A 13,728-nucleotide genomic window follows, 5' to 3' on the forward strand; every position below is an offset into this window, starting at 1 on the left:
TCATCAATAGATTTTAAAAAAACTCTCATTTGAACTTTTCAATAGGTATAATTATTGCCATTAAAGTAAGTTGGTGATGAAAGTGATTGATATCTATAAATTCAAAACACTTAATGCATGATCACACTTATTAACTAAATCCCAATGGGATGAATCCCACTCAGATACCAACTTAAAAATCAGTGGTTCAGATCCCAAATACACTTAAAGAGGGATAAATAGGTATTTTCTAAATTTTGTTGACTATTTAGATTTATAATCAATCAATCAAATCACTGGAAGTAATCAACAAAACAATTTTAGTAATGGAGTGGAAACTCATTTGTAGAACGTATTCAAAATCTAAAACACTCTAAGTGTAAGTTACCACCTAAAATTCACTATAGAAATTGAGTTCGTTATAATCAATTTAGAAACACTTACAAGACTCTTGAAGAAAGTAAATAGAACGAATATCTCACTTGATCTCTATACCCTGACAACTCCAGACCACTAACCTTTCTATAGTTTTACCACGAGCACCAACTAAATCTCTGCACCCATACAACTCCGTAAATCCTTCTGGCCAAAGAACATGTCCATACCAATAGATTCAACAGTACTCTAACACAAGCATGGTATGATAGAGGTCTGAATATCAAGAGAAATTTAATCTTCAATATGCAACAGATCTTCTTAAGAATTTCTCTCAAGAACACAATGAATACGACAACTCTGGCTCTCTCCCCACCCAATAAGTTATACATATTATTCTATATGTACTTACGATGACTTGATTAGACTACTTAAAGAGTCCAAACCCTAGACAAAAGTTGTTTCTCAAGTCTTTCACTCGAGCTAAGTGTCACCCCTGTATTGAGTGAACAATTTGTAATTTTCGCTCAAGGCAATGTCGCATTATGTGTCAAGTGAATTCTTTGTCTTATTCCAACTATTGAGCGAATGTCGAGCGAGCTTTCCATTTGAAACTCGCTCGAGCTCATATTAAACGAACACACTAATTTTACATTAACAATTCCTGTCATTATATTTCTAACAATATAGATGCTAAAAGAATATTTCACTACTATTTACTCAAATTATTAATAATGAAGTAAATCTCATAATTCAAATTATTTCACTACTATTTATAAATTTTTCATCTTATCTCATTCTCTAAACATCTCCTAAGTTTGGAGTATGGACGCATCCCTACCTACTGTCTACAACATTTAAAGAAACAAAAAAAAAAACTCTTTTGGAACTTCACTTATGACCAAACAAATTAAGGGCATGTATAGAGTTGCGTGAAGAGTTTTAAAATGTGCTTAAATAGTCTTATAAAAAATTCTTTAATAAAAAATTAGGTCATTTAAGTATTATATGTTAAAGTACTTTTTAATTTCAAACAAGTTAAAAAGTACGTTTGAGAAAATAAACGTTCTTTTTCGAATCATAATAAAAAATATAGTTCAAATTTTGAAAAGATCGTCAACAGACGAAAATATCCATATAATTAACTTTAAGATAATTACAATTTTTAAACTTTTATAGATATGATCATAATTTTTAAAAAATTAAACGATCTTTATTTCTACCTTAAAAAATATTTTTTTAATTTGCTTTCAAACAAATGTAATATATTTAAAAATATTTTAAATATATGATTATCAAAAAGTAAATAACTTTTTAATAATATAACTTATTATTTAAGTTATAAGTAATAACTCTTAAAACTATAAATTATATTTTTCAACGCAATCTTAAATATGGAGTAATAAATTAATCAAGCTATGGGGTTGGGAAATCTTGGGGAGTCGTCAATCCGCCGTATCCTGCGGGCGAAGGCATGCACTTGAGAGGTAAATCTGTACGTATATTCACTTCATTATTAATTAGGCGGCCGATAGATTACTTTTTTTAAAAAGGAATTATTTATTGGTTTCATGATGACCCTATATTGAAGGTCACGACTTTAGCAAATTAAACGTCTCACTCAACCATATCATGTTCGACCTTTTATTTTTATAATTATTTGATCTAAACTGAATTATTTTTATTTATGATAATTTATTTTAACAATAATTTTTAAATAATTATAATATTTATTTCGGTCATTGCAATTATGAGATATCACTATACTATTTCGTTTTTAAATTAATTGAGACGTTTGCTCGCATGAAATCAAATGATCATTACTTGACAAATAAAAAATACACAACTTACATGAACTATATATAATTATACTTTTGTGATATAATATACTACAAGATTACATATTGATAGATAAGACAGTTTAAAATTCAAGCAAAACAAGACTTGGAAAAGGTCATGACCTATGGATGGATCATGTTTGATAGCGTTTGATTAATGAAACCCATGATCTAAATGGTTCAAAATTAGTTGAAGCTTGGCCGGGGCAATACCTGCCTTACATAGGTAGCTTAGCTTATAATCACCACATCCAGTTTCCATCTCCGTGTGATACCCCTTGTGATAAGGATAAGGATAGGAAAACCTCATACGATAAGGATAAAGATATGTGGTGAATAAGAACTCACATTACTTAAGAAAAAAAAATTTTAGTTCTTTATAAGGTTCCAATTGAATTTTAATTGTATTATTGACTAGTTATTTTGGAGTATAGGCTACGTGGTTTGAACCTTCCATTGGAGTGTTATAAATTGTATTAGAGCATATTCTAACAAAAAATGTAGGACTTAAACCATGTTATCTACAACGGACAAGTCCGAAGAAGACGTTTGAAATTTAAAGAAGGGAGATTGTGATATATGATAAGGATAATGGTAGATGGTGAATGAGATCTTACATTGCTTGGAAAGAAAAAAGTTCTTACTCTTTATAAGGTTTCAATAGAGCTTCAATTATATCGATCATTGACTAGTCTTTTTAGAATATAAGTCATTTGGTTTAGACTTTCAATTGGAGCGTTACTCCCTGACTCAAGCAATAGTATATTTTTATCCCGCTGATAAGGAATAAGAAGAAGAAGAGGAGGAGGACAATAAGATGAAGACAACAAAGGAGTAATAGAAGAAGGCGGAGAAGAAGAAGAGGATGAGAAGAAAGACTAAAGGGAGTTAGCAAAAGAGATCAATATCTTGAAGGAGAGAAGAATATGAGAAAAAGAAGAATTAACAAACAAACATATCAACAATGGGGATCATGAAAAATAGAGTGAAGAAGAGAAGTAGAATGGATAAAAGAAGTGGATCATGATCTCACCATGCATGCATGGTGAGATGATCTTCAATCGTTCTATTCCGTTGAGCATACTTAACATGATTAGTACATTATATTCTGGATCGATCTCATTCATTTCATCTATTCAAAACTCAATGCATGAGAATTAAATATTGAACACAAAATTTTTAGAAATTTTAATTCTATGATATATACATGATGAATTTTGAACTAATTAATTAATGAATCCAGTTTCCAAAATCTCAAAACTATTATGTTTGATGAGCATACTTGATTACGTATACTATAACACTGAATTTGAATTGAGAAATATTATTAATCTATTTCATTTTATTATTATAATTTTTATAAATTCTCAAATAAAATATAATAAATTTTTAAAATTTTAAAATAATAATAATATTAAAAAATAATATTTTATTTAATTTTATTTATTTTTTACTTTTTCTAATACGAACGCATCTCATTTAAAGTTACCATCCAAACCTAACCAAATAAAATGAAAAATTCTAAATAGCACGCAAAAGAAGGTAGCTAGGTTAGGTAGCTAACACAGTAAATGCCGGTCCGCTAGATAGCTGGTCCTTTCCTACGTTGCAGTCCTCCTATTCTAAAGGCATTTACGTATCCCTGCTTCATATGGTACTGTAACAATCAGCGTCTTGAATTCTTGGAAATGAATTATTTAATCTCTTAAAAAACAATATCGGTCTTGAATTTGGATATTTACTAACTATATTATTTATATATAATTAGTCAAAAAATGTGCTAAAAGACAATTTAAAAGAAATATAAATATCATACACACAAAAAAATCACATAAAAATAAATTATATAACTTAATTATAATGTATATGATACGTTAAATTAAAAAATTATTTTATTATAAAGTAGATCTAACGTATATATCATATAAAATTATATTAATTTATGTATTTATTTTTATAAAATCTCTTTATGACAATATATTTGTTGCGTCTCATTTATTAAGAGGAGGATTAAGTTTAGCCGGTACTCATATTTTAAGAGGTCACGAGAGATCATATATATATATATATATATATATATATAGCCAATCGATGATTAATTAACAATATTAATCATTCTATAAACCAATTGCCCTTAATTAAAGTGCATATATATGATATATATTAACCAGATTAATTAGGGGCTAATTTTATAAGGAAATTATTAAAAAAGAATAGGGTAATAGTTGCTTTTAAATTAGCTAGATAGATAGATCAAGCCCAAGCTGGCTCTATATAATCATGACTAATATTCTTGAAGGTTAGAACTTAATTTTGGCAGTACATACTGTATATATACATGATGCGTACTTGATCGTGTGTTCAGAAGCCGTAATTTAATTAATATCAACAGTTAATTTGTGGTCGGATTAATTAATGCTGCATGCTTAATTAATTGGTAGCTCAAGAAGATCAGTAGTATAAATAATATTTTTACAGCAGATTGATCTCCATCGATCATCTATATATAATATGTGAATGACTGTGATCAGCAAGGCCATATATCCATTCATGCATGGACGCCAAAAAAACAGCCAGTTGCCTTCCATTTGGCATCGCATTCATCTGCACAGGCATCCTCGTTAATCTTATCCAAGTATATATATATATTTTACTTACACAAAATATACAGTTTTTTTTTTTTAATTATTTTTAATTTGCTTGCCTAGCTAGCTAGCTATCATGTAGTACTTAATTACTACTCATGATGTTCTTTGTTTAATTTTAGCTAATTGTTTTCCATTTTTGACGTATGTTTTTTCTTTTTCTCTTTTACATGAGATGATTTATTTGGGTTCTTTTGCACATACGCACATATAATTCATTTAATTAGAATTAATGCTTTAATTAGTAATATAATCGCAAATGGATGTGTACGTACGTACCCAGTTCATAGAAAAATAAAAAGTAAAGGATGAAGCTGCATGGGTTTTCTGGTTATATATAAAACATGATGGTCATGACCATCATGTTTTATATATAACTCATGTGTGCATGCATCATCATGTGTATATATATTAATTAATGTTGTACGTTGCGTCGTAAATATATATTAAATTTTCAGGCCACTTGCTTCCTGATTGTTCGACCTCTATCAAAGACTTTGTTCAGAAGGATCAATGGAGCTGTTACAGAAATTTTGTGGTTGCTCGTCATTTGGCTCATGGACTGGTGGTCAGGACTCAAGGTACGTATATATATATATATATATATATATATATAAGGCTAGCTATAGTGATCTGCACATGCATGCATATAAATACTGATCGCGCGCGGTCTATATATATGTGTGTGTGTGTGTGTGGCTTCATGTGATGGATTGTCATATATAATTAATTTGATTTATTTTATTTGAATTTAGTATGTATTCAAGTTCTTTTAATTTTGATATCATAACAATATTTTTCAAAAATTGTGACACTTTATTAAAAAATAATTTTAATTTTACATAATTACCATTTATTTTAAATAGAGTGATATATATAATAGTTGTAGACTAATGGTAGATTTATCGTTTTCCAGACTTTTAACCCAAAATTTCAGCTGTAATCTAATGGCAATGAAAGTCTCAAGAGATATGATCAACACTACAAAATTTGCAGTAGTAGTACTTTCTTGTAGATTTTCCCTAAAACCCTCCCCATAAATGTATCAACAGTAGTACTACTTGGGTACTGATCATGTTATTGGATTATTAATTCAATTTTGCAGTTTTTGACACTTAGTAATTATAACTTCGATTTGCAGGTTCAATTATATACAGATCATATGGATACTTATCGATTAATGGGTGAGGCATGCAGCATTTGCATATATACGATCCTTTAATCAAATGATCTAGTTGTAAACTTGCTATATTGACTTACAGGAATAGAGCGGAATATCTAGATATCTGCTCTGATATTATATGAAATTATCACTTATTTTAAAAGTTTAATACGATGGAAAGATATAGATTTGATTATTTGTAATATTATATCTGTTATTAATAGAGCAGAATTCCATGTTTTCCAAAACATACAGTATAAGCATGTAGATGAAGGTAAGAATCAATGTAATATAGTATAAGTAATTATCTATATTCCATGTAGATAATGTAATATATATGAGTAATATCAAATACAGTCTTAAGGTGTATAAGTCTTGCGCTTGCATTCATTTTGAGAAATGGTGGGATCTACTATTAATTAAAAATAATTTTTGATTATATAGGTCTCATATTAATCCATTTTTTTTAAAGGAAGTGCGTGAAACTTATACACTCTAAGACTGCAAATTATATCATTAATCAATAATACATGAATCTTAAACCCTTTTTTGAAAAAAAAAATGCTATTAATTCTTTGGTTTGGGTAATTTCAGGTAAAGAACATGCAATTCTCATGCCAAATCACACGTGTGATGTCGATATATTATTGGTTTGGCTTCTAGCTCAGGTATACATGATGTGCAATTCTCATGCCAAATGGCAAATCATCGATATTGCATGTTTGTAAGTTTTAACAGGATCGGAAAAGAAACGAAAAAGAGTGGAATTAGAGCTAATCTTGTACGTACGTACGTCTTCGATCGAATGGTATTATAATATATACAAACATATATATATATATATATATATAATTGGTGTAATATATGTTCTTAAATATATAATATGTAAGCTTAAATATTATTTGTACGTGATAATGTAATATATATGAATAAAATCAAATACAGTCTTAAGGTGTGTAAGTCTCGCGCTTGCATTCACTTTGAGAAATGATGGGATCTACTATTAATTAAAAATAATTTTTGATTATATAGGTCTCATATTAATCCATTTTTTTAAAGGAAATACATGAAACTTATACACTCTAAAACTGTAAATTATATCATTAATCAATATATATATCCCTCCCCCTTGAATCTTCTTGGATTTAATTTCCCTTATTTAACTCTACAATCTACATGCATGTTGCTCTGAATATTACAGCGCTTCGATTGCCTTCGTAGTGCACTGATGGTTGTGAAGAAATCTTCAAAATATCTTCCGGTAAGTTTCCAAACATGCATGCATGCATGCATGCATATATATATATATATATATATATATATATATATTCTCTTATATATATATATATATATTCTCAAATCCAAAATGCAGAGCACATCATTGATTTATCCACATAACTTAAATAATAAGATTTAATAATTTGTAACGACTTGATAATATATAATTAATTTTCAATAATAAATATTTATTTTCATGTCTAAAGTACTAGAGTACCAGAGTTAAGGCTACATTTGGGTAGCCAATTAGATACCTCAATACTTTTTAAGTATTTTCGTACTATTAGAAATATTTCACATGCCAAACGTAATGAACCATCTTCGTATCAAAATCTTTTAAAAAATCACTATAATATTTATCACTATTATATATAAATAAAAATAAAAATTAATAATATTTATCACTATTATATATAAATAAAAAATAAAATCACTATAATATATAAATAAAAAGTAAAATTACTATAATATTTATCACTATTATATATAAATAACAAATAAAATCACTATTATATATAATATATAAATAAAAAATAAAATCACTATAATATATAAATAAAAAATAAAATCACTATAATATTTATCATTATTATATATAAATGAAAAATAAAATCACTATAATATTTATCACTATTATATATAAATAAAAAATAAAACCACTATAATATATAAATAAAAAATAAAATCACTATAATATTTATTACTATTATATATATAAATAAAATCATTATAATATTTATTACTATTATATATAAATTAAAAATAAAATCACTGTAATATATAAATAAAAAATAAAATCACTATAATATATAAATAAAAAATAAAATTACTATAATATTTATCACTATTATATATATTAAAATAAAATAATTATAATATTTATCACTATTATATATAAATTAAAAATAAAATCATTATAATATTTATCATTATTATATATAAACATAAAATAAAATCACTACAATATTTATTAATATTAAAAAATCACTATAATAAAATCACTATAATATTTATTACTAAAAATAAAATCATTATTATATTTATGGGACTCACACATTTTTCAACTACCTACCCAAAAGTCAACAACTCAATATACTTCACACATTTAAACAACTCAAAATATTCTCAATGGGACCCACAAACTCACTCTAATCTCTACTCATAACTATTTACAAACATTCTCAATATTTCTCAAGTATTCTCACTACCCAAACGTAAATCTATGTGCAGATCTATGGCTGGGCAAGTTGGTTCTTTGAGTTCATTTTTCTGGATCGAAGCTGGGAAAAAGATGAACACTACTTGAAGGTGTGACATATCTATCATGCGTTATATATCATTATTAATAAATTAACATGCAGTACTACATGAGAAATTTAATGTGTATATATATATATATATATATTATATTGGATGAATGGTGGATGCAGTCAAGTCTGAAGGGGCTGAAGGATTTTCCCAAGCCATTTTGGCTAACCATGTTTGTTGAGGGAACTCGAATGACAGAAGATAAGCTTTTGGTAGCTCAAGAGTTTGCTGCTTCAAGAGGGTTGCCTGTTCCTAGAAATGTCCTGGTCCCTCGCACCAAGGTTCATTAATTTGATCGTATATACGTTTGAGATCAGATCTACTCCATTCATTTTCATGTGAATTATTTCATTATGAGAATTGACAGTTGCAGTCACGAGGGGGTAAGCGCCGTGCAATCACTTCGAAAAAAATGAATAAATACGAGATTCACGTGAAAAAATAATAATTTTTTAATAATAGACTCTACTCTTTTTTAAAGCGACTGCACAGCACTTGCGTAGAGTGCATGTAGCATTACTCTTTGATTATATACAGGAATATTATTATTAATTATTCATTTCATGCAAACTCATACATATATAATTTTTAGATGTATTTTGTTATTTTTATCATGCATGCAGGGTTTTGTTGCTGCAGTAAAACATATGCGCTCCTTTGTTCCAGCTGTTTATGATGTTACCTTGGCTGTTTCCAAAGGTCATCCTCTTCCTTCCTTGGTGAGAATATTTGAAAAGCAACCTTCTGAGGTAATAATTACCAACGTGCATGTCTTGAGACGGATATATTATTGGATTGCGATTTTTTTTTTTTTTTTTATATTATAAAGTACTTTACATCAAATTACGTCAGTTTATAACTTTATTTAAATATAATCTCTGTATAAATTCAGCATTTTCCAAATATAAAATATATGAAAAGAATTGTTTAATCTGCAAAAAAATCATATAAAAATAATGTGAGTACTCACATTAGCTTATAAATATACTTTTATAATATATATATATATATATATATATATAGAAATAGTACTTGTCACCTTTGACTTACTCCCAGGTACCATTTCACATCTTAATTTGTAGGTTAAAATTTACATTAAACGATATTCGATGAAAGAATTGCCAGAATCTGACGGTGACATTGCCCAATGGTGCAAAGATAGATTTGTGGAAAAGGTATGAAATTTTTATTTTTATATAAAATAAACGGTGGGGTTGAGAGCGTACATCTACATTTCACTTTATTATAACATTTGTATCAAGAGTTTGATTATTTGAATGTCTTTATATTATACATTATTATTCATAGGATATAAGTTGATTTATAAGATTCAAATAGACTAATCATCTGTTCATCAGAAATCGAATGACATTTATATTTCAAATCAAATAATATCATATAGATGATGTCTGGTGTAAACATGTTTAAATAGATTAAAACACAAAAGTAATTACTATTTATTACAAAAACTTAAACTTATAAAGATAGCCACACCTTCAAACTCAATAGTTAAGAAAGTAATAGAAGAGTAGTAGCATTAAAATAATAATAGAAGAGTGGTAAGACTATCATTATTAGTATATTAACATTAAATAATGCAAATGCAAATACAAAATTTACATAATATGATATGATTTTGTATTTGGTTATTCCACTTAAAGCGTATTATCTCATTGGATTATTTTTCTATTAGTCAAAATAATAATAAAATATTATAAATTTAATATTTTTTTTTTCAATTTTTTTCTATTAATTTTTTTCTAAATTAAGAGCTACATAGTAAATACATTAATACAAGTGCAGAGCAATATTTCTAGAGTATAACAAATACATTCTAAATATTTAATACAACACCATTGAAAAAAACACATTTTTCTATTACATTTTTACCAAAAAAAAACCCATTAATTTTCTTTTTGTTTCCAGCTCAAATCTGAGCCCTGGGAGCACTAAAACAAAGCACAAATTCCCCTCCCCCGAAAAAAAAATCCTAAATCTAAAATATTGAACCCAGCAATAATAGGCAAAAAAAAAAAAAAAATTGAAACGAAATAAATGGTGCAGAAGAAAAGCAAAGGAACAAAATAAGAAATGGAGAAATGATGCTGAAGAAAAAGCAAAGGAAATAGCAAGTAAATGAAAATATTTTTTAATCAATTTGGCCTCGCTACAGTGACCACCAAACATAACCATCAATTTCAAATTACTGTAGCTAAAAGTCATATCCTTTTAAAGTTGCATAATTCAGTGTAAACTATTTTTGGCGTCTATTAGCCAAATTTTTCATTGGATTTGTATTTGCATAATCCCATGAGGATGCTCTAATAATTTAAGATTATGCGAATAGTTAAATTATTTAATTATTTATATTATATTCTTAATTGTCAATTTTTACAATAGAGGGAATTTACTTTTCCACATGAACTTGAAATAAAGACTAAGCAATTGTGAAATGATCCCAAAAAGGAAAAAGAAACACCAAAAAACTATGTTAAGTGGGGTAAAACTCAGTTGGTTTTTGGTGGATGGACAAAGAGTTCAACTATTTGGATCTTTGAATGCACTCAGATCATCTAAGTCGGGCTCTGATTTAGACCTACTCGAGCATCCAAACATGCCAAAGTGCATCAACTAAACATAGCTCTGTCTAGGTTTATACTGTTCCATGATGGAACAAGTAGCTGAATTTATCACTCTCTCTCTCTCTCTCGATTCCACACAATATTTCATTCTTCTTCCCCAAACCTTTGTGACGACATGTAGGTGAGTTTTTTTTTTTAATTTTTCTCTTGAACAAAAGTTTTTGTACTACGTATTAAAAAATATTTACACAAATAATGGAATAAAATGTGGGCATGATACTGTAATTTTTTTTTATTGATAATTATTTTATTTTTTATAAATTTCAAATAAGAAAAATTTGCATACAAAAAGTAGTGGAAAATTATTTTTTACATGCATTGAGGGAACTTATGTTATTTATTAGTAAAATATTTAATAAATTAATTATTCAATCATTACAACAACTTCCCAATTATTGGTGAGACTAATATCTTTTTCAATTTCTCATAAATAAATCTAAACTCATCTTAACATCCAAACACATTTAAACTCATCTTAGGTGGGCCTCACAAAACTCACTTCACCATCTGATCAATTCACTACTATTCATATAGAATTTAACTCATCTCAACTTAGTTCAATATCCAAACACAACTTAAGTGAAACATGTAGGTGGTTGCTATCAGCATGCATTAAGGTAGATCTTATGTTTATAACCAAACTAGGAAAAAGGAGTAGGAAAGAGAAAAAAGAAAAGAAAAATAGGTATTTTACAAGGGGTAGTAAAATAGAAAAGGCTGATGAGAGAGATGGAGAAGAATAGTGTGGGAAAGCTACACCATTCAATTTGAATTCAAGACTTCTACTTTAATATTACGTAAAATTACCACTTCGCCTAACAATAACGTAATAACACAAGTCATGACGATTCGGTTTAAATTAATAAGAGGTAAATTTAATTATTTAGATTAGATTCCTAATAATAATGCGTAATAACCATTAACATAATTTGTCAGTATTTTCTCAAAGGAGAAAAACTCAAGTTTTAGTCACTTTCTTAAATATCATGATCCTGCTTTATTGTTCATGAAATCTTAACTTATAATTTGCCCGGCCATGATCTTGTACCATGTTGAAATGATACCAGGATGCAATGCTGGAAGAGTTCCGAGCTGAGGGTACATTTGAGGGGAAGGAAATAATTCCAGATGGAGGCCGTTCCTTAAAGTCACTACTTGTAAGATAAAGCAAAAGAAAAATTATACTCTTCCACATATGCCACAACAATTAATTTGATTTTTCTTTTTGTGACGGTTTTAAATTTATGACAAAATTTTTTAAAAAATCGATACTAAAAGTGATTTTTTATGACAGTTCCTCGCAACTGTCACAAAAAACTAGAGTTCCAACTATACTTTTTGCGATACGTTTTTCTGTTGCCAAAAAATTTAGTTTGTTTTTTTTTTAAGAGAGAATTGTAAAATATGTTCAAACTTATTTCTATTTACATCCGAACAAACTTTTACTTGTCTTAAAGAAGAACGTCTAAATGCATTTTGCATAATAAATATTATTGATAACGTTTGAACATTACTCTAGAATGTTCGAATGTTCGTGCATTACTTTGTATTTGAATTTAGAACGTATAAATGGATTTTTACTATAAAAAAACTGCTTATTTGTGAAAATAACTATTTACTGTCAAAATTAATCTATTCTCGTCGTAAATGTTTATAGGGAATTTGCTGAATAAAAATAATTCAAAAATTCATTATTTTGCTTATTTTTTTCCCGGCTAATCTATAATTCTGTGTCTTTTTCTTTTGTGGATGTATGTTAATAATATATATAATACAGGTCTTCATTACTTGTTTGTGTATGTGTTGTGTGGGGATCTACAAATTCTGTCAAGCATTTTCCCTATTATCCACATGGAAAGGAAATGCCATTATAGCTGGTGGATTGGCCATGGTGGTTCTCATTGGCAATATCTTCATTGCATACACAAAGCTGCCAAAAAGAGCTCTCATTGCTGCTGCTGCTGCTGCTGCTAAAGCAAATATTAATTAATTAATTGAACTAAGAATAATAATCTTTGCTATATAATACCACACCACATGCACGCATGCCCGTAAACCATATGATGATGATGATGATGATGTTATATATATATATATATATATATATATATATAGATGGGGGCATGCATGCATGCTACATGATCTAGTGTATACTATTTCCCTGCATCTTGTTGAAATAATATGGATTTCCTTAATTTATGCATGCTTTGAACAATTAATTATGTATATTATATATATATATATATATATATATACACAATATCCTACGTTAAATTAATGATAAATAGGATACATAAAATAGTTTTAAGCTGGAGCGATCAAAGAAACCCGTGAGGTTCAGTTAATGATCATGGTTTTGTAATTATATCCGAAGTATGGAGTGAGAAGAAGGCTAGCCAGCTAGCCAAAACATAACCCAGAAAACCCAAAATCATCAAATCACAGATCGAATTGATTTTTTTGTTAATTTGCTTAGACAACCTGATCGTGATAGAGGAGAC

General features: G+C 27.9%; 1 protein-coding gene across 1 annotated transcript; it reads left to right on the forward strand.

The window, feature by feature from the left end:
• The first annotated feature begins 4,705 nt into the window (after positions 1 to 4,705).
• On the forward strand, positions 4,706 to 13,298 carry LOC108985388 (1-acyl-sn-glycerol-3-phosphate acyltransferase PLS1-like). Its single transcript, XM_035690213.1, has 11 exons — positions 4,706 to 4,827; positions 5,296 to 5,418; positions 5,979 to 6,021; positions 6,594 to 6,667; positions 7,201 to 7,260; positions 8,508 to 8,585; positions 8,708 to 8,866; positions 9,209 to 9,334; positions 9,668 to 9,760; positions 12,295 to 12,384; positions 13,005 to 13,298. The coding sequence occupies exons 1-11, from the start codon at positions 4,747 to 4,749 to the stop codon at positions 13,215 to 13,217; spliced, it is 1,140 nt and encodes a 379-aa protein (XP_035546106.1). The 5' UTR covers positions 4,706 to 4,746; the 3' UTR covers positions 13,218 to 13,298.
• The last annotated feature ends 430 nt before the right edge of the window (positions 13,299 to 13,728 follow it).

The sequence above is a fragment of the Juglans regia genome, chromosome 5 (genome assembly GCF_001411555.2).
Source record: "Juglans regia cultivar Chandler chromosome 5, Walnut 2.0, whole genome shotgun sequence".
Taxonomy (NCBI): Eukaryota; Viridiplantae; Streptophyta; class Magnoliopsida; order Fagales; family Juglandaceae; genus Juglans; species Juglans regia.

What these genes read in the sequence shown, in the direction of transcription:
- LOC108985388 (XM_035690213.1), top strand. Translation starts at nt 4,747, where the DNA reads ATGGACGCCAAAAAAACAGCCAGTTGCCTTCCATTTGGCATCGCATTC. An exon ending in ACTGGTGGTCAGGACTCAAG is followed by an intron (nt 5,419 to 5,978) that starts GTACGTATATAT and finishes TTCGATTTGCAG; the next exon opens with GTTCAATTATATACAGATCA. An exon ending in GGATACTTATCGATTAATGG is followed by an intron (nt 6,022 to 6,593) that starts GTGAGGCATGCA and finishes GGGTAATTTCAG; the next exon opens with GTAAAGAACATGCAATTCTC.